General features: G+C 29.0%; 1 protein-coding gene and 2 long non-coding RNA genes across 5 annotated transcripts; 2 read left to right on the top strand and 1 right to left on the bottom strand.

Moving 5' to 3' along the window:
• Positions 1–368: 368 nt before the first annotated feature.
• Positions 369–2173, top strand: LOC114165885. Its single transcript, XR_003599812.1, has 6 exons — positions 369–536; positions 699–816; positions 1140–1196; positions 1276–1334; positions 1426–1531; positions 2025–2173. It is a non-coding gene; the product is annotated as an uncharacterized LOC114165885 (long non-coding RNA).
• Positions 2174–10283: 8110 nt separating this feature from the next.
• On the top strand, positions 10284–13414 carry LOC114165968 (ferritin-3, chloroplastic). Its single transcript, XM_028050617.1, has 8 exons — positions 10284–10663; positions 11410–11493; positions 11588–11648; positions 12246–12333; positions 12497–12558; positions 12728–12793; positions 12933–12996; positions 13150–13414. The coding sequence occupies exons 1-8, from the start codon at positions 10356–10358 to the stop codon at positions 13185–13187; spliced, it is 771 nt and encodes a 256-aa protein (XP_027906418.1). The 5' UTR covers positions 10284–10355; the 3' UTR covers positions 13188–13414.
• A 2377-nt stretch (positions 13415–15791) lies between these two features.
• Positions 15792–20903, bottom strand: LOC114166539. Of its 3 annotated transcripts, XR_003599954.1 has the most exons (6): positions 20737–20903; positions 20552–20647; positions 19604–19661; positions 18286–18860; positions 16792–16935; positions 15792–16542 (listed from the first exon to the last, which is right to left on the bottom strand). It is a non-coding gene; the product is annotated as an uncharacterized LOC114166539 (long non-coding RNA). The 3 variants fall into 3 exon arrangements; XR_003599952.1 differs by having other exon boundaries at positions 15792–16935; XR_003599953.1 differs by having other exon boundaries at positions 15792–16935; positions 20570–20647.
• Positions 20904–26121: the final 5218 nt, after the last annotated feature.

The following is a 26121-nucleotide window of genomic DNA, read 5'->3' as shown; positions in this document are numbered from 1 at the left end:
TTTTGAAGCCCATGATTTATTTATTTTTCCTTTGGCTTTTATTTGATAAGGTTTTGTTCTCCTTAATCAACTGATTGTTTTGTTTCCATTTCTTACGATTATTTTGTTTCCATCTCCCATTACCGTATTTTCGTGGATCTATCAAATGGGTTTGCGGTTTGTTTTTATTTTTGTGTATTTGTTTATTATATTGATGGTTGGTTTGCTTTGTTGCTTTTGTTATTAAGGTTTTGTTTTCTTTCATGAGATGATTGTTGTTAAAGTTTGCTTTAGCTTTTACTGTTAAGGTTTGCTTTAGCTTTTACTGTTAAGGTTTGCTTTAGCTTTTACTATTAAGGTTTGCTTTGGCTTTTGTTGTTAAGGTTTTGTTTTCTATCTTGATGTTTCTATTTGTTTTGTATCTTGAATATGTTTTTGTAATCCAAAAAAGCCTTTCCATGTGAATGTGTATCTAATGTTTTTCCTTTCTTTGTCCTTATGAAACCTTAGGGAGCATAATCCTTGATCTGTGTGTTTGGAGTTGCTGAAGGTTTACTGTAAGTTTGCCTCCTCCATATTTTTCTTTCATGGTTTTAAATTGAAATCACTCTAAATTCATATATATTCTTAATATGTATGAATGCAATGATGGATATACTCTAAAAAGATCCCAAAAATTCTTTATTACTAATGTTAACACTCTTACTTTCTGAAATAAGTCTTTGTGGCACAAATAGAGGGGAAGGTTCAGCAAGGTGATGGAGACATTCAATTACTTTGGCATTGAGCTCATGGATACTAATCTCACTACTACATAAGGAGCATTTATGATTACAGGTGATTCTGAGAATGATAATAATCAAGACTATTTTTTACTACAGTTATTTATCAAATTCATAAGAAACTTAAAGATGAGATGTGATTCATCTTTTTACTACTATGAATATGTAGGTGTTCATGCTTACTTGACAAAGTTAACAATGTGATAAAATAATATTCATCCTATAAGAAATTGCTCCTGATTTTGATCAATTTTACTTTGGAAGTTTCATAATGTTTGAAAAGTATAAACACTCATGTATGTTTTTCTTTGAAAGATATTGAGTACTTCATACAATTCCATCAAATTATATGTTTGATTGAAAGAACTTTCTTCACAGGCAAGCAGGAAGAAGAGGAGATCCCTCCATGAACAAATTATTTTTTCCTGCACAAAGGTACAAAATATAAATGTGTCACTTATGTTTATCTACATCTTCAGGTTTTATGGAAATTGACTAAATTTAATGGCAGCAGGAACTACAACTATTGAATAGAAATGCAAACTAGAGAGACAATTCTCTGAACTAATAATGGTTAGTAAATATGTTCGTAAATTATAGTTGTATTTTACCATTTTACTTATATGATATCAATCTTAAACTTTGAATGTTACATTTTTATTAGGCAATTGATGAGGAGCAAAATGAAGTTATCTCTTTGTGCGTCTAATGATTTGGCTTGACAAAAAGGTTATCTTGAAGAAAATTTAAAACTCACTAATGATTTGAAAGTAAGTATAGTTTCATGATGATATCAGTATTTTATTATTCTCTTTTCATTTTTTTTATTGTTTTGTTGCTACTTTTATAGCTATTTTTTATTGGTAGACATGGTTATTGACGTCAATTAATGACTTTCGTTTTTTATTTGAATTCATTTTAGAATGGACCCAAACTTAATTTTTTCCCATATAGGGAGTTGCTGTTATAACTTCATATGATGATTGCAGGTATAAATGACTATTAATATTAATGATTGAGATGATACACATTCATCATTGTGGTTGTAATTGTTTTGTTGCTGCTCTTGATAATATTGTAACCTTACTTTCCAAATAAAACCAAGTGTTACAGTTGAAAGTTGTTGCATACCACTTTGTTCAAATTTTCGTACTCTCAAACTTTCTTCTCTTGGTTTAGAAATCCTTTGTGCTATAATGGTCGTGATATCTTTAATCTATATCTGGAATTGTGATTATGATGGATTATGAAATTTATTTGTAGGACGGGATTGGTGGAGAACAATCAATACAATATCTGGTAAAATTGGAAGTGATTTCTTTGTCAGGATTTCTTAATTAGCTTCTAACATTTTCATAAGGTGTTATTTTATTTCACTTGACCGATATTGCAGCAGTCATGTAAATGGAATATCAACATGTATTATGAATATTGGTGATCAGTGACGTCATTTATATTCATTGAGATAAATGAAACTTATTTTATATTGTATTCTATTAGTTATTCATTGAGATGAATGAAATTTATTTCGTTGATTAATAGTTAGAAGCTTTTTATTTTTTATTCTATTAGATATTTCTTATAAACTTTTACTTCCCTTCTCTTCCACAATTAATGAATTTAGTATGTATAAAAAATTTGTAGTTTGGATTTGTTTTTGTATTTGTAATGTTACTGTGGAGGGGAGTTCGTTATATACTTATGTTTTTGCTCTGCACTTAGGTGTTTGTTATATTTCGTTGTAAAATATTGGGTTTGTGAATTTCGATTTTTGTTACTGTAAATATTTATGTTCCAAATCTTTTATATCTTTAAAACTTTCATATTATATAAGTTATTGTTATTATTGTTATATCAATTTTTTTATTACAAATTAAAAGAAATAAATTCAGTTGAAAAAAACTAAAAACAGTATCTTATATAACTACAAATAAATGCAATAAATTTAATACAAAAAAGTAAAACAAAAGGTCTATTATTATTGTTTATAATGAAATCGCAATAGGATTTCAAAAAACAAAAAAAAAAAAAAAACTTATCATATATTGCTTACGGGATCATATTGCACAAGATACATATGATTAACTATAACGATAACAAAAAAATATACAATTCATTTTAATATAGTATATAACTATTCATTTTATTATTATTTATAATAATTGTGCTATTAAATGTATAATACATCTCTCTTATTAATCGACCTTTCTATAATAAGTAATATTATAGAAGGTAAATGACTATTTAATTTAAATAATAATTAAAAATGTTCTTTTTATATCTTTAATTAATAGATATTTCTATAATAAGTAATATTATACATTTTATAATTATACCTAATAATCATTTTAATAACTGTATAATACATTTCTTTTATTAATGGAATTTTCTACAATAGTGAATCCTATATAAGGTAAATTATTATTTTTATAACTATTAAATCGATCATAATATCACAGAAATATAATTTAAGCATTGAAAGTAAAATAAGTTTATTATAGTTAATCATAGTCACACTTCATAATAAATAACGTCAAATTTGAATAGAAGGATTTATAATTGATTTGTCCATACTTTATCATGAGAAGAACTATTTACAGTTAATTTCAATTAATTTCACAATACTTTATAATGGGACAAAAAAAAACTACTTCAATGAAATAACCTACCTACAGTAAACAAATTAACACAAAATATTAGACTATCAGTGAACCAAAATAATAGACATACTGAACCAAGTTAATAGACATAGTGAGTATAATATAGAAAATTGATTCACCAAATCTAAAAAGGTCTCCACGAAATCAAACTACATAGGTATTGAAAAGACACCTAATAAGTATTGTTTGCCGCCAAAATCAAACCCTTCTTATTGATTCTGAAAATGTAATGATTTGATCACTGTGAAATAAGTTTACTTCATAAAGCTTATTTAATCTATGTGAAATATGAATTATATTAATAATTAATTAGAATAATTAATAGTTAAGTGTTGTTAAACACTAAAAATTAATCATCAATTATACAATACAAAATAACTAACAATAATATATCATTTCATGTTAATTATATGAAATATATTTTTCTTAATATAAATTGATTATTTTCAATTAACACATATCTATATTTAAATATAAAAAATAACTAACAAAAATATATCATCAATTAACACAGATCTAAATTTAAATATAAAAAATAACTAACAAAAATATATCATTTCATGTTAATTATAGAAAATATATTTTTTCTAATATAAACTGATTATTTTCAATTAACACATATATATTTAAATATAACAAATAACTAACACAAAAACATACACTACCAAAAAAACTCATATTGCCTACCAATTTTGTTTTGAAAATCTTTTCGTAAGAAATACTTACAAATTTTATTGTGAAAAAAATTTACAAGAAATTTCTACCAATTTTTTTGTAAAATATGTTGTATAAAACACTTTTTGCAACAAATTTTGTAGGAAATACTTGCAAATTTTATAATTTTGTCAGAAATTATTACCTATGGATGAATTACCTACCAATTAAAATTCTTAGAAAAAATGGTAGAAAAAAAAATTTTCTTGCAAATTTTTTAAAAAGTTTGTAAGAAATATTCTATGTAATATGAGAATTTTTAGTAATAATATTACAATGTCATATTTAAATATTAGTTACTTAATCACATTATTTTTACTATATTGAATAATTTAGCTAATATAAATTTATTATTGTCAATAACCAAAATGATTACTTAAATAATATATTTATCACTCTATATAACATAACGAAATCAATAAATACACAAGTTAAATTATTAATTCTCATAACTTAATAATAGATTTCTTAGTTTTATTGAATTTCATATATATATATATATATATATATATATATATATATATATATATATATATATATATATATATATATATATATATATATTGAATACATTTACGATATATCAATGATAATATTACAAAAAATAATTTACGCATTTAAAATAACAATATTATAATTACTATTTTGTTATTATTATTTGAATCGATAAATATTTTTTTAATTATTACTTTAATTATTATTCAACAAATTTTGAATCAATATGTATTGAATATATTTATTACATTTTATTTACAATGTCAATTTTAATAATATTTTACAACATTATTTGTATAATAAGCATTCTAATTCTACTGTATGAATAAGCTATCTTTTTAAGATTTGGCCAAAATTTGTGGTTAAAGGAAGTATTATATGGTAACAAGTAAAATCAGGATATACAGTATTAACATATCCAGAGTGTTATATGGTAATAAGCTATTTTACACTTTTATTTCAAATTGGGTTGATTGCAAAAATATTGGTCCATTCCGCTTCTACTTTTATGATTTTTGTTGTTGTTCATATTGCCAAAATGATAAAGTTATATTTAGTTATTTCTATTTTAAATTTGTATCAATTTAACCTTTCCAAAGTAATAATTTATTTATTTTGAAATGGGATTGAGAATATTTAAAGGATTAAAACATTTATTTGTTGACTTATTTAAATATTTTAAATTTCTTTAAAGATGTCCAAAAATTATTTGTAAAATTATATTTTGTCAATATACTTAATTATATTTACATTATCTTCGTTAGTTTGCAATATATTTATCATTACATTATTATATTATAATTTTATTCAACAATTTTATTTCATTTTAATATTTTTGTTCAATTACTAATATTATTTTTTTTTATTTTTTTTATTATAAATATAATGAATTGTTCTATTTTATTTTAATTTATTTCTTTATTTATTAATACTATTATTTTTAATACTCAATGGAGGTTGAATTTGTATTTATTGGAGATTGGAAAAATTTATTATATTTTATTTTTGTACTAGATCATATTATACCGTATGTCTACATTTTACTTTAGGAGCTACCGGTGCATATACATTTCATTTTAATATAATTCTATTTAAAAACTTTATTATCTATTTCACATTGTATTTATTTTATACAGGACCATATGCATTTCATTCTAATGTAATATACATGTGTTTGTATCTACATGTATTTTAATATCAAATTCATGTTATATAATTTTTTTTGTATGGGACCATATCACATACTACGACAACATTTTACTTTAGTAGCGATCCGTGCATACGTATTTCATTTTAATATAACATTCAAGTGTTTATATGTACATGTGTTTCTATTTTAGAATTTTATCATCAATTTCACCATGTATTTATTTTATACAGGACCATATTACACAGTATGCCTAAATTTTACATTAACAACAACTCATGCATATGCATTTTATTTTAATGTAATATACATGTGTTTGTATCAACATGTGTTTCTATTTAAATATGTTAACATCAATTTCATGTTATATTTATTTTCTACAGGACCATATTACATTTTACTTTAGCAACGACCCGTCGATACGCATTTCATTTTAATATAATATACATGTGTTTATATCTACATGTGTTTCTATTTAAAAATGTTAACACAATTTCATGTTGTATTATTTATACAGGACACTATTATATAATACGCCTACATTTTACTTTAACAAGGACTCATGAATATACATTATATTTTAATATAATATACATGTGCTTATATGTGTTTTTATTTAAAAATTTTAACATAAATTTTATCTGTTATATATTCTGTATGGGACCATATAACACAATATGCCTACATTTTACTTTAATAATGATATGTGGATACGCATTTTATTCTGATGTAATAATCATGTGTTTATATCTACATGTATTTCTATTTAAAAATTTTAACATCAATTTCACATTGTATATATTTTGTACATGACCATATAACACCATATGCTTTTATTTTACTTTAATAACGATTTGTGCATATACATTTTATTCTAATATATCATATACAGTACGCATCTTATTTTAATATAACATGCAATATTTCTTTTTAAAAATTTTAACATCAATTTTATATTATATTTCATTTATACTATACCATATTACATAATATATCTACATTTTATTTTAACAACGACCAATTATTATTACAAATTGTTATAGTTAAATAAATTAATAATATATTTAAACAATAAAATTAATCATTATATAATTAAACCAATAACAATAATAATTATTCAAATCACTAATTTATATAACAATAAAATCTGTTTTAAATATTAAAAAATATAAAACGAAAAAAAACACGACCCGTGCATCACAAACAATGTTTTCTTATTAAACTTCTAATCAAGTGTCATTTCTTAATCCAAACAAAATAACAATTTATCTCATCACAAATTGATGATTCCAAATAACTTAAAAACACATAACATATAACACATAATATATAGCAATAATTAATTATACGTAAATATATTATTATATTATTGTTAAATGAATCTTATTGTTAAATATATTTAAATTGACAATTAAAATTTTACAAACTCTTAATTTAAATTATTGATTTATTAATAATAATATTAAAATTTGTTTTCTAAAAAAAAAAATTTAAAAACCAAAAAGACGACCCGTGCGTACGGACGGGTCTCATGCTAGTTGAAACTAAAAAAAAACTAGAAGACCAAGTTGACATTTTTAACAAAAAATGGATCAAAAGAGTAATTCAACCAAAATTTTGACATCCCAAAATATTGGCATCCCCAAAATATTGGTCGAAGATCCGTTACTGAAACACACTAAATGTTTTTTCTTTTATTAAGTTTATACATTATAAGAGAATTATTCTTTTATTAAGTTTAATATATTACAAGAGAATTATTGAATGATGAGTGACAAAAAGTAATTAATCAGCGATCAATTTATATACTAAATTATAAACTAAAAATAATTGGTTATTAAGATAGTTTAAAGAAAGGATTCAGTTGACTAGTGCACTAGTTAAGAATAATTAATATTTGTTGTTAAATTTTATAAAAGTTTGTAATTGTGATATTAAAATAAATTTTGACCAGATCATCATTAATATAATTTTACTTTATTTACAGGATAAAAATATGTATAAATGTTGTACAATTGTAATTAATGTTTTATTTAATACACATAAATCAAAAGTTAAAAAAGAATTAAATAATAAAAGAACTATATTTTAATATTGTTAAAAATTAAGATATAATTAAATATAAAAGAATTAAATTAACAAAAAATAGTGTTAAACACATAAAAAGATTACAAAAAAGATATTACTTATAAATTTTGAATAATGAATTTATATTATTTTAATTAATGAAGTTATTTATTCCAATTTTCAACGTAAAAATAGTATAATTAAGGATCATTAATTACATCTTAACATATGTTTTTAGTTACTGATATTTTGGCTACTAAAGAGATTAGTCTTTAAGTTGATATCTAATTAAGAAATTGATCTCTAAACATATTTTTATCATCAAAATTGGTCCCTTATTTAATAGTGTTGTTAATTTTGTAGTTGCTTTTGAAAAAAATAGAGTTTATTTCTAATATATTATTACTAGTATTACTAAGATCTTTATAGGAACCATTCTAACCACTCTTAAGTGTAAAAAAATGATTTACAAAAATTATAATTTTAATTTTACGATAATTAATGATAGAATATAGGCATTCAATTTAATTAAAAATAATTATTCTAAAAATCTTATCGTTACAACGTGAGAAATGTGTTACAGCAAGGTTGAATAAAAAAAAGGTTATAGAATCTTTTATCTTGTGTTTGAATGAAGCATTTTAATAATTTTAAGAAATTGAAATGTATTGCATTTAAAATTCCTACAATTGAATTTTCTTTATTTTTTAAATAATCTGTTTGTATAGAGTAATTGAAATACCTTACATTTCAATTTCTTGTTTGGATAAAATAATTGAATTTTTCTTATGAGATACAATTTCATTTTAATAATACTTATTTTAATATATAAATTTTGAAATTAAATTTAACAAATATAATTGTCAACTTAAAATATTTAATTTCGGTCAAATTAAAGTTTTCGACTCGGCCCCCGTCTACATCGTCGAGCTCGTCTAGTTCATCAAGTCAATCCAGCCCGACCTGTTAAGGTTGTCAAGCCAATCAGCCCCGTTTGGATCATTGGGCTGGTCAAACCTATTAGGATAGTCAGGCAGATAGGCACGTTTGGATCGTCGGGTCGGTCAGGTCCATTTGGGTCGTTGGACCGGTCATGCCCGTTTGGGTCGTTAGGCCGGTCGGGCCCGTTAAGGTCGTCGATCTAGCCCACCCGACCTGTCTTGGTTGTGGAGCCCGCCAACCTGTCTTGGTTGTTGAGCTTGCTCGACCCGTTTGAGTTGTCGTGCCCATCCGGCCCGTGTGGGTCTTCAAGTTCGCCCAACCCTTCTTGATCATCAGCCTGTTTGGGTCATTTGACCCACTTGCCCGTTTGGGTCGTTTATCCCATTTTGGTAGTCAATCTTGCCCAACCCGCCTTGATCTTCGGCTCGCTTGACCCGTCTTTGTCGTCAGACCTGTTTTGATCGTCAGGTAGGACCGACCCGTGTATGTCGTCGGGCTGGCCTGACTCGTCTTGGTCATCTGAACCAAATTGACACCTCTAATCTTGAACAATGAGAAATTTAACAAATTGTGAAATTTCAATTTCCTTCTTTTTTAAGTGAATTTCAAATTTTACTATTTTAGTGATTTGAATTACCTTCTTAAAATTACTCAATTTCAATTCCCTTCTAATTTTTTCATTCAAACAAGTTATTTTACTTATAAAAAATTCAAATTTTTCAAATAAATAAATAAATTACCATATTAAATTGTCTCGTCCAAACACGTCTTTAAATTCTTTTAAATTTTTTTCTTGAGTCTCCATAAATTTCTTGTTCAACATTACATATGGACATATATCATGTTAAAATTTACTTAGAAATCGCATATGATGTCAATACATGTCAAAGAATCAAAGACAATGTTACTTTTCCAACATTTATAAAGATAAAGGATTACAATTTTAAAACAGTTAAAATAAAAATGAATTGAATTTTAAAAGGATCGCGTCTTGTACACACATCAGAAAAAACTGCAGTCCTTAATTATAAAAATATTAATTTATGTGAAGGAAAACAAATAATTGAGTGAGAACAAAAATAGTTAAAAATCTTAAATGTCGCATTTATTATAGAGAAAAAAAATAGAATAGTAAAACCCGATTTTATTTCATTTGTTTTTTTATTTTGCGTGAAAGAAAAGTAAAATGTGAAAGATAGAGAGAAGGAACAAAGAGACAAAATTTTGAAACACCTCAATTAATTGAAACGCTCAAAGCGCGAGTACCGCATCTTGACGTAGTCGAGCGCGTAGGCATAGATTTCGAGGATGCTCGATTGTGACGTGGAAAGGATTTTTCCACAGATTCCCCTTTCACACTGGATAGACCACGAGCTCGCCACACGCCCGTACTTGTAACAAATCTCAGCCCTCCACGTGTCTATCAATCGAACGGTTGAAAAAAATTTTGAATTCCCAGAATACCCCTTTTCTCTACTACTTATATCACCGTTGCCCCTTCCTCGTTGCTTCACACAGACCTTGCCGCAACTGCAATTATCTTTTCATTTCTCTTCATTTTCCTCCCAAATGGCCCTTTCTTGTTCTAAAGTTTTGACCTTTTCTCTCTCAAATGTTGTGGGTGGTGATGATGCTAAGAAGAAGCTATCCCTTTGTTCTTCTTCTTCTTTGAGTGTTTCTGTTAACGGTGGTGGGAGCAGGAACATGAGAGTGTGTGCTGCTGCTTCAAACGCACCAGCACCACTCACTGGGGTGATATTTGAACCCTTTCAGGAGCTGAAGAAGGATTATCTTGCTGTCCCAATTGCACCAAATGTCTCCTTGTCTCGCCAAAACTATTCAGATGAGGCTGAAGCTGCAATCAACGAACAGATCAAGTATGTTTCTATTCATTCTATAATATTTTATAACCTTGTTTTATACTGTGGTTTCTTGGTTGGAATTTGTGAGAGTTAGAGATCCATTTTTACACTATAGAAGGGTTGTATTTGATGTATTTCTAGTGGGTTTTTTTAACTTTTAATTTTAACAGACTTTGATGGAGTTTTATTCGTGATTTTTTTTGCCGATTTCAAACATGAATTAGAGTTCGGGTTAATAATCTACGTAAAATTATGAGTACAGTTTTAGTTTTATTTGTAGCAAAGCACTTACATATTTTTTTTAGTTTTAAATACATATTTGTTTATGTTTAACTGTTTCCTATATTTTTACTGGAAAGTGCTTTTTCATGAGCACCTAAACTCCTGCATCTTTTTAAGGGGAAAGGAAAAACGTGTCTTTGCTAATTGCAGTTTGTGTTAAATTTGTTTTGATTTTATATTTTTAAGTTGATGAATAAGGTTTCTGTAATGCATATTAAGTTTAGATTTCAGAAAAGAATAAAATCATATATTATAAATAATTGAAATACCAAATTCATTAATTTCATATATAGATACAAATATCAGATTTAACAAAGTATATATAAATTGGAAACACAATTTTTCATCATTTACTTTTAACTTTTAGGCTTGATATCATACTCTCCTTTCATCTATTTATTTATGGTTAATTGTTTATTTATTTTATAATAAAAAGTCTTTATGCTAATAGTTATTTTGTCTCTCAACTCTGGATACAGTGTGGAATACAATGTTTCCTATGTGTATCATTCCTTGTTTGCCTACTTCGACAGAGATAACATAGCTCTCAAGGGACTTGCCAAGTAATCAACTCTAAACCAGTGTCATATTTCTATGATGTTATTTACTCTATTTCTCAGAAAGGTTTTTAATAGGGTGCTGTTTTGTGGAGAGCAGGTTCTTCAAGGAATCAAGTGAAGAAGAAAGAGAGCATGCTGAAAAGCTTATAAAGTATCAGGTTGGTGTGTTACTTTTGAACAGCTCTTGCAAGCCTTGGACAAATACCACTAAAGTTTGATTTTGCAAGGGCTAAGGATTATTATATGTATACAGTCAACTAATTATATACTTTTAAACTAGTTATATCTATAATCAGTTTTATCATTCATGAAAATTTATTGTACGACTTCATTATAGTTTCAGGATCTGAGTCTTGTTAATGAACAAATTTAAGCTTTGTTGCCTTTTGAATCAACAAGGTTTAACACAATTATGACATGTTTGTTCTTATGAAACTATAAGCTTGTGTTTTGGTCAATTTAGTTCAACTTGTATACAAACATGCCCTTAAGAGATAAGTTAGTAAGCATATGGGGTTTTAATTCAAGATCATGTGTCTGAAAGAAAAACTTGCACAGAAGTAATATTCGCTTCAGTTGGAATAAAATGGGTTTGTTAAGCTTTTTTGGGGTTTGATTCTTCATTACATATATTAGAATAATATATCAGAATAATATCATCATCAATCTTTATATCATTTGAATAATATCAGTAGTGTAAACACAAAATACAGAGCTAGACTTTATAGCTTAGACTTAATGACTTATTTTCTTAGAACATTCGTGGTGGACGAGTGGTGCTGCATCCCATTACAAGTCCTCCCTCAGAATTTGAGCATCCAGAAAAAGGGGATGCCTTGTATGGTGAGTTTTCTGTTGTCAGTCAAACTTTTGTTTTAAATTTCTTGATCATGTTTTCTGTTTGCATCTTCACACACTAGTGTTGCACATTTTTATTTATAATGGTGTTATGTTCAAACCAGTATGGTAACTTGCTTTTCCATCTTTGGTTTCTTGGTTGATTCAGCAATGGAGCTAGCTTTGTCTTTGGAGAAGTTGACAAATGAGAAACTCCTATATGTTCATAGTGTAATGCCTCTTTGCCTCTTAGCTTTGGAATGAATGTGTTTGTAACGAAATCATAGATTACCTATAGTTCATACTGCTAAATGACCAATCAATCTTCGTTGTGTTTATTTGTTATTGCTTATCTAGTACCTTGTTTAATGACCTCCTGTGTTTTTCTTAAACAATATAGGTGGCAGATCGTAACAATGATGCTCAATTGGCAGACTTCATTGAGAGTGAGTTTCTGAATGAGCAGGTAAAAACTTTACAAAATAGTATGCAGTTGAATTCGTATTATGGTTGAATATCACTAAACTGCAAGACCCTTTGATCATTATATGTAATATAAAAAAACCATTTCTGGGTTTGTAACATCTTGGTTTCCCATTGCACAGGTTGAATCAATTAAGAAGATTGCAGAATATGTGACTCAACTGAGATTAGTTGGAAAGGGTCATGGTATGCATATATTATCTTCAGCTACTAGCATGTTTCTTGTACTTTTGTTTGGTTCACTAACAAACAAGCATGTACCTATTATGCATTCATTACTCTGTTTATATTCTCCTTTCTTTTTAATAGAATAAATGTTGTTGCTGCTGCTTCTTGCAGGGGTTTGGCACTTTGATCAGAGGCTTCTTCATGATTGAGATGGTGTATAATCTTGGAAGGCTTGTTTTCTGCATTTGGTCGTATGTGAAGCTTATGTGGTGTTCTATGTTTGTAGGGTAGGGAATAAGTGTGTGTTTCTTGTAGGTAGTAGCGATATGGGATCTTTGTGTATTATATAGTTGGGGGTAGTGTCAATCTCAAATGTTTGTAGCGTGTGCACTTGTTTTGCTAGAAATAAAACTGACGTTCATGCTTTCTGGTGGAATTGTTTGATGCCTGGAACATTATTCCACTTTTAGCTTATAATATATATATATATATATATATATATATATATATATATATATATATATATATATATATATATATATACTATGAATGTGCAATCTACTTAATTTTTAAAAATTATAATATATTTATTATATTAATTTAAGTTTATAAAAATATAATTATAATTTAATGTGATTTTTTTATATAAAATTAAACAATAATATTTTGATTGTTTTTATACTGAGATTCTATTTAGGTTTTTTATTTGTTTTTTATAAAATATATTGTATATAATTGCTTTAAAGAACATATTATGATAAGTCAATCAAAATAAAAAATAAAAATTTAATTTTGAATTAAATATTGTTTAGATAATGGAAATATATGTAAAGAGTAAATCTTTTTAAGAATATAAAGGTTAATTGATGCAGAAAATGTTGACTAAATTTTGGAAAAGTATAAATGTTAAATGATATAGGAAAATCTGAAGACTAAATAATCTTAAACTAAAAAGAATAGATCATGAATAAAACTGTAAAGATCAGACCTTAAAAATATAAGAGTTAGAAAATGTATAAAAATTAAATAGTAAACGATGTAAAATTAAAATTACAAACGATAAATTATGTAAAAATATATAAAGTAGATTATGTAAAAATACAAATATACTAATAGTATGGTTTAAGTGTTTATCATCTTAGTCGTTCAAATAGTCTGATAGACTCAAGCTTAAATTGTTTGATATTGTATCGTTTGATCAGTTTATTTTGTATTGTCTGATTAATTCACTTTCTGGTCAGCATATTCTTTTGAGTCATTTAATGAGTTGATTCTACAACATCGTTTGATCAACATAAGTGGGAATTTCAACATTGTTTTGTTTGATCAACTTGTATTGTCTAATCATGCTTTAGACTTGTATTATCAACATTAATTACAATAGTGTATTAGAGCAATTTAAACTAATCAAGCTTATAATCAATTCATATCCGTGTATTGATAAACTTGTATAATTTGTGTGATAGTGTAATTAGGTTTTAGAAGAGGGTGGTTGAACAAAGTCTATAGAATTATCTAGAAAGAATTTGATCCTTGAGGTTCGATTTATTTCATTTAAATTTGAAACTAAGTAAAACATAAAGAATTAGAACAATAAAACAATTGGCACTTAGTCTAGAAAGTGTGTCAGATGATTTCTTATAAACGTCTGGTAGAACAGTTTTATGCATCATATGATAAGTTCAAATAGTCTAATAGACTCAAGTTTATATAGTCTGATCTTGTAACGTTTTATTAATTCACTTTGTATCATGTGGTTAATTAATTGATGAGTCTTGAGGTTAGCTTATTCTTTTTAGTTCTTTAATCAATTCATTTTATACATCGTTTGTGAGAACTTCAATATTGTTTCATTTGATGAATATGATCAACTTTGTCTGATTATTATGATCATTTGGACTTGTATCATCTGATTAGTAAAGTACTGATTCATCTGATCAGGTCTCACATATATCGTTAGAGGATTTTAACTTGTATAATACAAAAAACTGAAATAAATTTCGGTGCTCAATTAAAGCATTAAATTAATTTTTCTTCTACTTAAAAGAACAATGGCCTATAATGGGACTTTCACTATAAAACAAATAAAAAAACGAAACAAACAATAACTACAATTATTGCATGAAATTACATATTATATATTACATACTATATACACTTATATTCATGTTTCTTGCTTGGTTGTCGTCTTTGAAGAAAATGTTGTCCCTTTCTCGCAATCTATTTTAACATCAAAACTCTTTCCATCCTTTGCCAACTTTTGTAGATTTTTTTTGCATGGATAATTTCTAATAAGATTTTACTTGAAATTCTCCATGAAGCACAATATATATAAATTTATATTTGTTAACATAGTTTGCAAATTTTAATACTAAATTATGCAAAAAGTCACAATTGTCGTAAGGAAAACATTGCATGAACATAAGGGTGGTCATGGATCAGATTTTTGAAGATCTAATCCAGATCCCAAAAATTGGATTAGATAGTGAATCCAGATATACTTTTCTTGTGAAACCAGATAGATTTTTTTAAAATTTAAATCTAAATATTTGGATCAAGTTCTAAATCTAGATCCATATATTTGGATCCATTTTTAATCCAATCCATTTCTAAATCCATATTTTTACTTCTAATATTAACTTTTTTATAAATTTAATTTAATTTTAAATCTACTTTTTTAAAAATAAAATAACTATTTAATTTAATACATAAATATATAAAAAATTAAACAATATAAAATATAATAATATTAATATTAAAGATTAATGATAATATTTATATAAATTCTTAATATTAAAAAAAACTAAAAATTCCATTGCTTAAACTCATTGATTACAAATTTTTTGATGCAAAACTTGCAGTTGTGTTTAGTCAAATATTTGCAAGCTCATATACATAGAAAAACTATTCTACTTAATATGACAACTTAAAATTGTCCACATCCAAGATCAACAACTACATTTCCAATAAACATCAAAACTTAAAATAAAAGGTCATTGTAAGGAAACATGGAGAGTTATTGGTATATGTATCACTATCCATCTCCATACCAAAAGTCCATTCATGACAAATATAGTAAGTACAATTTCCAATAAATATAAAAACTTAAAATAAAAAGTCATTGCAAGGAAACATGGAGAGTTATTGGTCATAGTATCAATATCCATCTCGATACCAAAAGTTCATTCATAACAAATATAGTAACTATAACTTCCAATAAACATCAAAACTTAAAATAAAAAGTCATTACAAGGAAACATAAATAGTTATTGGTATAGGTATCGCTATCCATCTCTATACCAAAAGTCTATTCATGACAAATATAGTAACTACAATTTCCAATAAACATCAAAACTTAAAATAAAAAGTCATTGCAAGGAAACTTGGAGAGTTATTGGTCATAGTATCAATATCCATCTCCATACCAAAAGTCCATTCATGAAAAATATAGTAACTATAATTTCCAATAAACATAAAAACTTAAAATAAAAAGTCATTGCAAGGAAACATGAAGAGTTATTGGTCATAGTATCATCCATCTCCATAACAAAAGTCCATTCACGACTAATGTACATGCAAGTAAGAATTTGATCATTGAAACATTAGAGTCACTAAAATCAGTTATATATGAAAACAACAATGAAAATTCATTCATGTACTTAATGTTTGCAAAATGCATAATGATTGAGCTTTAATTCAAAGAAATCATGTTGTGGTCAACATCTTGAGTAACCAACTCTATAAGAAATGAAAAGATTATCATTACTTAATTTAAAGAAATCATGTTATTACATAATTGAAACATCAACATACCTTGGTCAACACATTGAAGCTCTTCAAGATCATAGTCCAACAATGATGGTAAATGTGTGTCTTTTAACCAATCCTGTGTACATATAAGTACCTCCACCTTTTGATATGACAAAGAACTGTGATATGGATCAAGCACTCTTGCTCCTGTGCTAAAAGTAGACTCAGATGCTACCGTAGAGACAAGCATAGCTAATAACTCTTATACTATTTTGAAAGGATTGGAAATCTACATGAATTAATCTTTCACCAATCAAGGATGTTTAAATTTTCACTTGTATCAAGCTCTTCCTCTAGGTACTTTTGAAGCTCAGATTTGTTTGAAGATGCTAATCATGTTGTATGCAAAAATTTGTTCCAACCATATGGATCATGCTTATAACTGGGTATTTCTGCATATGCTTGTTGTGTGTCATTTTTAGCTCCGTTTTGACTTTTATATTCATCAAACAACAAATTTAAAGAGATATCCAATCTTGACTTTAATACCATTCCATCATTTGCCTTTTTAGGATAAAAAAGTTGATCAATTACCCAACTCATATAACTCATTTTGTATCTAAGATCCAAGACAACAACAACAATCAACAACAACATATTAAACTTGTCAGCTTCACCCTAATATTTCCCATATTCTTTTCCATTTTTTCAGCCATCTTATAAGTAGCACTGCTTGTACCATTCAACTTGAGAAAATGGTTGGTCCCATTCCAAATTCTTACCACCTCCAACATGTACATATTACTAGTAACATAAGAGTTACCAGAAATGCGCAAGGTAACTTCATAAAAAAATGCTCAAGAAAGGTAGAATAGACTCAACATACTCCCAATCTTCATAAGAAGGCAATCCAATCCCCTTTCCTAACTCATTAGCATATTTTGTATCATGAAACTCAAGTTGATCAAATGCCCTTTTATGCTTGAAAGCAACATCTAATATCAAATAGGTTGAATTCCACCTTATTTCAACATCCAAGAAAATATGACCCTTATATTCAACATTTTTCCTTTCAACACACTCTTTGAATTTCATAAATCTAGAAGGAGATGATCTAATATATTTCACTGCAACACGAATTCTTAAAACAAAATTATCAATCTCTTTTAACCCACTACTCACAATTAACTTCAAAATATGTGCACAACAATGCATATGAATATAGTCACCTTTTAAAACCAAGTTATTCCAAGACAATAATAGTCTTTTCTTCAACTGTTGAACTTTCGTGTCATTTGACGTAGCATTATCTACTGTCAATGTCAAAACATGATTCAATCCCCATTCATGCAAGCATGACTCAACAAATTTAGCCATGGCTTCTCTTGTATGACTTATTAATTGATGAAAATTCAAAATCTCTTTATGCAAATTCCAATCATTGTCGATGAAGTGGCCTTTCAAACACATATAACTTTGATTTTGAGGTGAAGTCCATGTATCAATAGTGAGACAAACTCTTTGACAATGTTGAGAAAGAAAGTTCTTCAAACATACCTTCTTTGCATTCCATAATGTCACAATATTACGGGATAAGGTATGGCGTGATGGGATCTTAAATCTTAGTTGCAAAGCATTTGTATACCTCCTAAAAGCAGCATGCTCTACAAACCGAAAGGGGAGTTCAACTTCCACAAACATTTTTACTAGTTTTTCTTGAGAAAGTTCTTAGTCAAATCTACCATAAGAAGGAGAGTTAATGTTTCCATCAATTGTTGAAGATGCACTAGCTTTTCGCCTCTTGTTTACTTCGTTATTGGGGTTATTCGAACATCTCAATACATGATTACGCATTGAAGTTATTCCTTTCTCATATCGAATAAGGGCATCACAATACTTGCATTGAGCCCTCTTATCCGATTTAGGTTCTAGTTGAATGAAATGATTCCAAGCTTCATATCGATTTTTCCATCCCTCATGAAAAGGGGCTCGCATTTGTAGAGTCACTAACAACTGGTGGGATAGAAAGTGCATTCTTAATTGGTTTTGAGATGGAAAAATTATCTTCTTCATGCACCAATGACATTTGTAGAAAAATAGTGCAACAATGACTAACCAAGAAAGAACACAACCTAGTAGATATGAGAATTCAACAAACTCAGATAAGACTTAACTTTAATAAGCACATATATAAGAATTTATCAACTAGAAAAGGAAATTGACCAACCACATAACATAGCATACAAAAAATGTATCAACACAAGCAGATATATAAGAATTTATCATAATGTATAAACTAAATCTAATGATTCTAAAAATATGTAAGAATTTATTCATACATTTCATTTTGTAAAAAAAGTGTAAGAATTAAGTTCTTCTAAATAAAAGAAAAGCTACAATGTAAAACCTTTATTTGTAAACAAAATAACCTTTAAAGCATGAGGAGTGAGGAATCCCAAGTATATAACCAAAAAGCAATTCCTTCGGCCACTACTCCTAAGTCCTTCAGTCACTCATTGTCCCCATTCTAATACACATTTTTTATCGAAAGAATAAAAGATAGATAATAAAAGAAAAAAGCAAGCAACAAAAATCATGCCACCTAAACTTCCTATTTATACGTAAAAACTCCTTCTATTTGTCTCTCCAATCATCACTTTCATTCTTCCTAATTAAACTAAGTCGTACCACTCATAATTAACAACTCCTGCATACAATCATAAGCTTGTTCCAAAATTATGAAGGAATAAAGTTTGAAGTAAATAAGAGACTAGTACGACAAAAAAATGCATAGGTGATTTACTTAACATTGGTTTAATTTGACGAAAGAGATAACGATTATTATCCTCACAACAAAGTTTGCATTTGAAATTACCTGGATAACTATTTTTGATCCAACAATTGCTTCAATCTTTTTACAGTCACGGTGAAATCTGCATACAGAACAAAGGAAACAAAATGAGATGATTATCAGAATTTATAATTTAAACAACTTGGTACTTTTTAGGTGTATTTGGTTGGAGAGAAACAACAGTATTTTCAAAGTTTCACTTTGTGTTTAAATTTGTTGTTGAATTGTGTTTGTGGCTTCTCTTAAGCGCCTTTCCTATGGTTATTTAAAAAAAAAAATAACATTGAAAGAGTCATGTTGCATTTTCCTAACTACTGCTCACTGTTTTCTTCTCATTCTTTTCTAATCAGGAGAACTTCTTAATGTCTCTAAGCTTTAATTTCTATATTTTCTTTCTAATTATGTAAATTTATGTAGAAATGTCTAGAAAATTATTACATTCTTTCATTTTTTATTCAATAATAAATAATTTTCTGTAAGAAGCATTTATAGTAGCCTAAGTTATGGTCATTATGCATTATATCATGAAAAATAGTATATTTACCACATTATTGCTAGTATTTAGAGGAATTCATATTTTAGCTAAACTGAAAAATTATCCATGTAGTGTACAAGATCCTTGCCAATCATCATATCAAAATCCATCTCCTCTAGTGTGGCTCATATACAAATAAGTATAAAATGTTGCTTTGATACCTGAAATCCAATGTGTGAATCTAATTTTAATAAAAACACTTCAAAAAGAATAATAAATTTGCCTAATTCCCTTCCGATTCTCTCTCTTTCGATGAGTCTCGATCAATGCAATACAGAACCGTCAAAACCAGCCATTGAAGTAGTAGAATTCAATGTGTCACACATGACTCAACATATTGAAAATTTTTCTAAGCTAGAGTCATTTTCAAACAACGATAACATTAATAAAAACCATACATTGTCCGTAACTCGAAACCCGTACAAAATTGGAAATACCTAATCATAAGCATATACCCTTGAAATCTTGACCTCGATCTCAATCTAGAGCAAACCCCACCACCACATTCACTATCGTGGTATCACTTGCATTTTCTAAAACATAATATGAATTAATCAAAAGATAATAAAAAATAGATAAAGGAACAAAAAGGAAACAAAAGCGGAAGGAGAAATATGAGCACCAGGAAGGAGAAACAAGAAGGAACACTAGGAAGGAGAAACAAATTTGTCTATGAATTCGTGTTGTGGCTTGAATAAAGTAGAGGGACGAGTTTAGGGTTCGTAATCCATTGAACTTTGGGAGTTAGGGTTTAGTGGATTGAAATTTGGGATAAGAAATTATTTTCAAAATTTGGTTGTTGAATAACGTGGTCCAGATTCGTATGGATGTTAGTCTGGTCCAAAGAATAAGTTTCGACTATCTAAATTTTAAAATCCATAAATATTTAATAAAAATATTTAATAACATTATATAAAAGTAAAATTTGGAGCGTCTGAAATTGAAATTTTTTAAAAAAATTTGGGACTGAAATTAAATCAAATTAATAAATATGTGGACCAAATTGAGATTCATACAATAATTTGACACGTGTCACCATATTATATTGACACATGGCACACTATAGACGTGACATGTGGCATAAATATTATTTTAAAAAAATTTAAAAAATTTAAAAAAAAATTAAAATTCAAAAAAAAATTCAGAAAAAAGTCAAAAAAGCGAGGAGTTAACATATGGCACCTACTTAACGGTGTTAGTTCTATACTAATGAAAAGGACCTAATTGTTACTAATTTACAAAATCTGGACCTAATTGAGACTAATAAAAATACGAGGACCAAATTGAGATTTTAGTACAAAAACGAGGACCAACGATGTATTTTAACCTAAAAATTAATAAATATGAATCCAAACTAAAATCCAAATTTTAAAAAATGAATATTTAGTGGATCAAATCAGATCAAAAATAGATCGGATCAGGCAAAACAAATTTTTTGTCGACCCCTAATTGTAATAATTGTAAATATGTATGGTAATGAAATAAATGAGTAATAAGTTTAAACTAAATGACTGACTTTGAATTGATAATTGGTCAATTTTATATTAAGAAGAAGGATTGTTTCAAGTCAACAATACAACTATAAAACTTGTTTATAGTGAGTTGTGTACAACTTCCTTTAAAGATAGTTATCAAGAAAAAAAATTTATCCCTGTATAGCGGAACAAAATGTATTGGTTCCCTTGAACATTGTAAAAATGTCTAAGGTGAGTTACGTACCTGTCTTATGACCTTCATACACATAATTTTTATAAGATTTCACCCCTTCTAAACTTTGATAGATTGTTTGAAACACATTTATGCTAACTCTTGGCTCCACAATGACTCTTGCAGTGTGTTTGGACGAGACAATTTAAGATAGTGATTCATTTATTTGGAAAATTTGAAATTATTTCAAGGAAAATGATATGTTTAGATGTAGAAATTAAAAGGAATCTGAAATTGAGGAATTTTAAGAAGATATAATAACTAAAATAGTAGAATTTTAAATTCATTCAAAAAGAAGGAAATTAAAATTCTCCAAATTATGGAAATGCACATTAGTTAGGAGAAAAAAAATTCCACAGGTTTAAAATGTCAAGTTAGGTCAGACAAAAGGTTGAGACAAGTCGGTTCGGGTTGAAGGTCGAGACAAGTCGGTTCGGGTCGAAGGTTGAGCTGGACAAGATCGGGCTGAAAGTCGATTAGGGTAGAATGTTAAATCAGGCTGGATTGGGCCAAAGGTTGACCCAGGCCGATGGTCGAGTCGAGTTGACTTGGGTCGGGCCGAAGGTCGGGTTAAAAGTCGAGCCGACTCAAAGGTCGAGTCAGGCTAAAGGTCGAGTCGAAGGTCGAGCCGGGTAGAAGGTCGAGTCGGGCCAAACTAGGCCAGGTTGGGCCAAAGGATGAGCTAGGTTGGGCCGATCAAAGGTCAAGTCAGGTTGACCTAAGTCGGGAAGAATGTCGAGTCGGACCGCGTCGGGACAATGTTCGAGGTAGGCTGAAGGTCAACTTGAACCAAAAGTCAAGACGAGTCGTATTGAATTGGAGGTCGAGTTAAGTTAAACTCAAAGGTAAAATTGAGTTTATCATAAAATAGAAATTAAATTATTTTATTGAAACAAGAAAATTGAAATTTAAAATATTTCAATTACTTCATCCAAACTAATTATTTAAGAAATGAAGACAAATCAATTGCAAGTAATTCAGTTACTAGGTATCTCAATTTCTTGGAAATGTTGAAATCTCTCATCCAAACACAAAGTTGGTGTTTTGAATAATTTTTCCCTTTCTTAATGCCCTCAACAAGAAGTTATCAATTGTGAAGAAAGAACATAATTACAACTTGAAACAAATTTAATTTTTTTTTGCAATATTTTTGTATGTGAAACCACTCTTTAGATATTCATGGCATATGAAGAAAAAAATGAGAGTAGAGTAGGGGTAAATGTTTTGGATTATGCTTTTACCACCTAATCTTAGTCATTGTATTGCCAATAAAAAAGAATAGTTACCGAATATTTTCTTCAATTTGATGGCATCTTATTCATGTGGTTGATGTAAGTGAAGTATTTTCACTGAATAATCTTATGCCCCCTTTTTCATTAATAACCCATAATATATGGAATACCCTGCCTTGCTATTCACTTGGCATGTAAGAAAAAGACAAAATACATATAACAATAAGATTTCTCTGTAATCATTTATGCATAACATAATTCCCTTTCTTGTGGTTGTTTAGAATTGTCACAACATAATCATTCAGACGTTGGGGTTGACATGTCTCCCTTCTAGGCCTTTCCTCAAGTGCAGTGTTGGGAAGATTTAGGTCCTCTTGTGGGTCATCATGTGTGTTAGGAACCAACCCTTTTGTACTTTCAATGTTAGCAACTATAGTGAGGGAAATTGGGCCTATGTTCCTTACATCACCTCCCTGTTCAAATAACACTTTATCCTCATGGTGAAACTGGTCTCTAGAAAGATCCCACAGTTCCTAGCTAGCCTCTTCGAGGGGTATGTCCTTCCACTAAACCAAAACCTAAAGGCAAGAGGTGGGAGTAGAGTTATCCCATTTCCAATCGATGATAGCTAATTGGACTAAGACATGTTGGTTGTCGAAGATGTCGTGAGGCAATGTGAGTGGTGAGGAAGGAAGAGGGCCCTTATGTGGTTGAAGTAAGTAGACATGAAAAATGTTATGGATCTTTGCCTCTAGAGGTAAGGCTAATTCATAAGCTATTGCCCTTATTTTATTAGTGATCTGAAAGGGACCAAAGAATCGCTTCTATAGCTTACCAGAGGTTTGACCAGTAACAGAAGTTTGTCTGCGTGGTCGCAAGCGTATGTAGACCCAATCACCAATGATAAACTACAGCTCGCGGAGATAAGCATTTGCCCAATGTTTCATAGACTTTTGTGCCTTTGCAAGGTTAGAATGTAGTTTGCGAAGAATCTCTTCACGAGTTGAATGCTCGTATTGAACAACATTAGAGGTATCTGTAGGTGTAAAGGAAGGAATAGTGGGCGGTGGGAACCCATACATAACCTTAAAAGGGATTTAACTAGTGGAGGAATTCACTACTATATTGGAACTTCATTAGACCCACAATAGTAATTTGCCCCAAAGTGAAGGTTTTTAATGAACAAAACATCGTAAATACTATTGTATCACCTTATTAACTACCTTAGTTTGCCCCATTCGTTTGAGGGTGGTAAGTGGTCGACTTACGGAGTCCTATAATGAAGTGCAGTGAAAGATCCTACCAATAATGTGATGGTAGAGGAATGGATTGCAAAAGACTCAGACTACGCTATGCATGAATTTTAGTTTGCTGACAAATGGTACAAGTGGCCACATAATCCTAGACATCCTTGCAAATAGTATTCCAATAAAAATTGCCAAAAGTCTGTTGAGGGTTTTAGCCATGCTTGTATGACCAGCCAACTGGGTGGAGTGGAATTCATGAAGGAGGAGGGGAATGAATGGGCAAGATGATGGAAGCCAAATTTTGTCCTTGTAGGTATTGAAGTCGCGGTGAACAACAAAATCAAGGAAATTCACTGGTGTAGCATTGATCTTATTTTTCAAGTCTTAGAATTTAGAGTTGGTCTTAAGTGATAACTTGAGAACATCCAGAAAATCCAAGTTCGGAATTGATAACACCAAAAGAGATTCCTCCAAGGACTCAACACGTGAAAGAGCATCAACTATAGAGTTAGACTTGCCTAGGCAATATTGGATTTTGAAGTCATAACCCAGTAGCTTGAAGAGATATTTTTGTTGCTCGGGTCTCAAAATTGTTTGGTGCATGAGTTCCTTGATGGAACGTTGATCAGTTTGAATAATTAAGGGTCGACCAAGGAGATACTGACACAACTTTTAAACAATTGAGGTGATGACACATAACTCTCTGATGTAAGTGGAAGAGTTTTTGAGCTTTGGAAAATATTGTTTGCTAAAATAAGCAACTGGATGGTGATTATGAGATAGTACAACACACATATTGATGCCTGAAGCATCAATATGAATAACAAATGTGGAATAAAAAAAAGTCATTCTTGAGAAAGGCAATGAAAAGGTAAGCAATTGAGGCATACCTAGGGATAAATCTACGATAAATGCTTGTAAGTCCTAAGAAACCCTTTAGAGACTTCACTGATGATGGTGAAGGCCAGTTGCGTATATCCATTAACTTCTCAAGATCGGGTTGCACTTTTGAACAAAGACAAAAAGGCCAAAGTACTAAATAAAATGTGTGCCTATAAGACATTTACTGCCCTTCACTTAAAGTGGTTGGAATGTAGCAATTCAAAAACAATCTCAAGGTGCATGACATAAGAGTCCAAAGAGGAGTTATAGACAAGAATGTCATCAAAGAAAACAATGATGAACTTTCACAAATGTGGCTGGAATAGATCAATCATCACTGCTTGGAACGTCGAAGGCGCTTTACATAACCCAAAAGGCGTGACCCAGAATTCAAAGTGACCATTATGAGTTTTGAAGGCAGTCTTACAAGCATTTGTGGGTTCCATCAGAATTTGGTGGAATCGAGAGAGTTGATCCAATTTACAAAACCAGGATGCATTGCCCAATTCATTGAGAAGTTCGTTCACTGTTGGGATAGAAAATTTGTCCTTGATTGTAATGGCGTTGAGTGCTTGGTAATCAACACAAAAACACCATGTACCATCCTTCTTTTAAAAAAAGGAGGACCAGAAAGGAGAAGGGACTATTGTTTGGCACATTAAATCCCAAAGCTAACATTTTCTGAACTTGGCTTTTAATTTCCTGTTTTTAGAAGTGTGGATATCGGTGGGGACGTATTGAAACAGTAGTGGAGCTGGGCAGAAGGTTAATGGAATTGTTGGTGGATAGGGAAAGAGGTAGTGATGTAGGGCGGAGAAAAGGAATGAGTATTTGGAAATGAGTTATTGTAAGGAAAAAAAGGGAGTTGCAGGTAAAATGGATAGGGAAGGAGTGGTTTGGTCAATATCGTATGAGGGAGAAGATAAATGAAGGACGGGG

This window comes from Vigna unguiculata, chromosome 10 (assembly GCF_004118075.2).
Source record: "Vigna unguiculata cultivar IT97K-499-35 chromosome 10, ASM411807v1, whole genome shotgun sequence".
NCBI lineage: Eukaryota > Viridiplantae > Streptophyta > Magnoliopsida > Fabales > Fabaceae > Vigna > Vigna unguiculata.
The sequence above is the reverse complement of the archived record's forward strand: the minus strand, read 5'-3'. Positions and strand labels throughout refer to the sequence as shown.

Bases quoted from the DNA above. Each gene is read 5' to 3' on its own strand.
- LOC114165968 (XM_028050617.1), top strand. From the start codon at position 10,356: ATGGCCCTTTCTTGTTCTAAAGTTTTGACCTTTTCTCTCTCAAATGTT. The intron at 11,494-11,587 runs GTAATCAACTCT...TGTGGAGAGCAG, and splicing joins GCTCTCAAGGGACTTGCCAA to GTTCTTCAAGGAATCAAGTG. The intron at 12,334-12,496 runs GTGAGTTTTCTG...TGGTTGATTCAG, and splicing joins AAAAGGGGATGCCTTGTATG to CAATGGAGCTAGCTTTGTCT.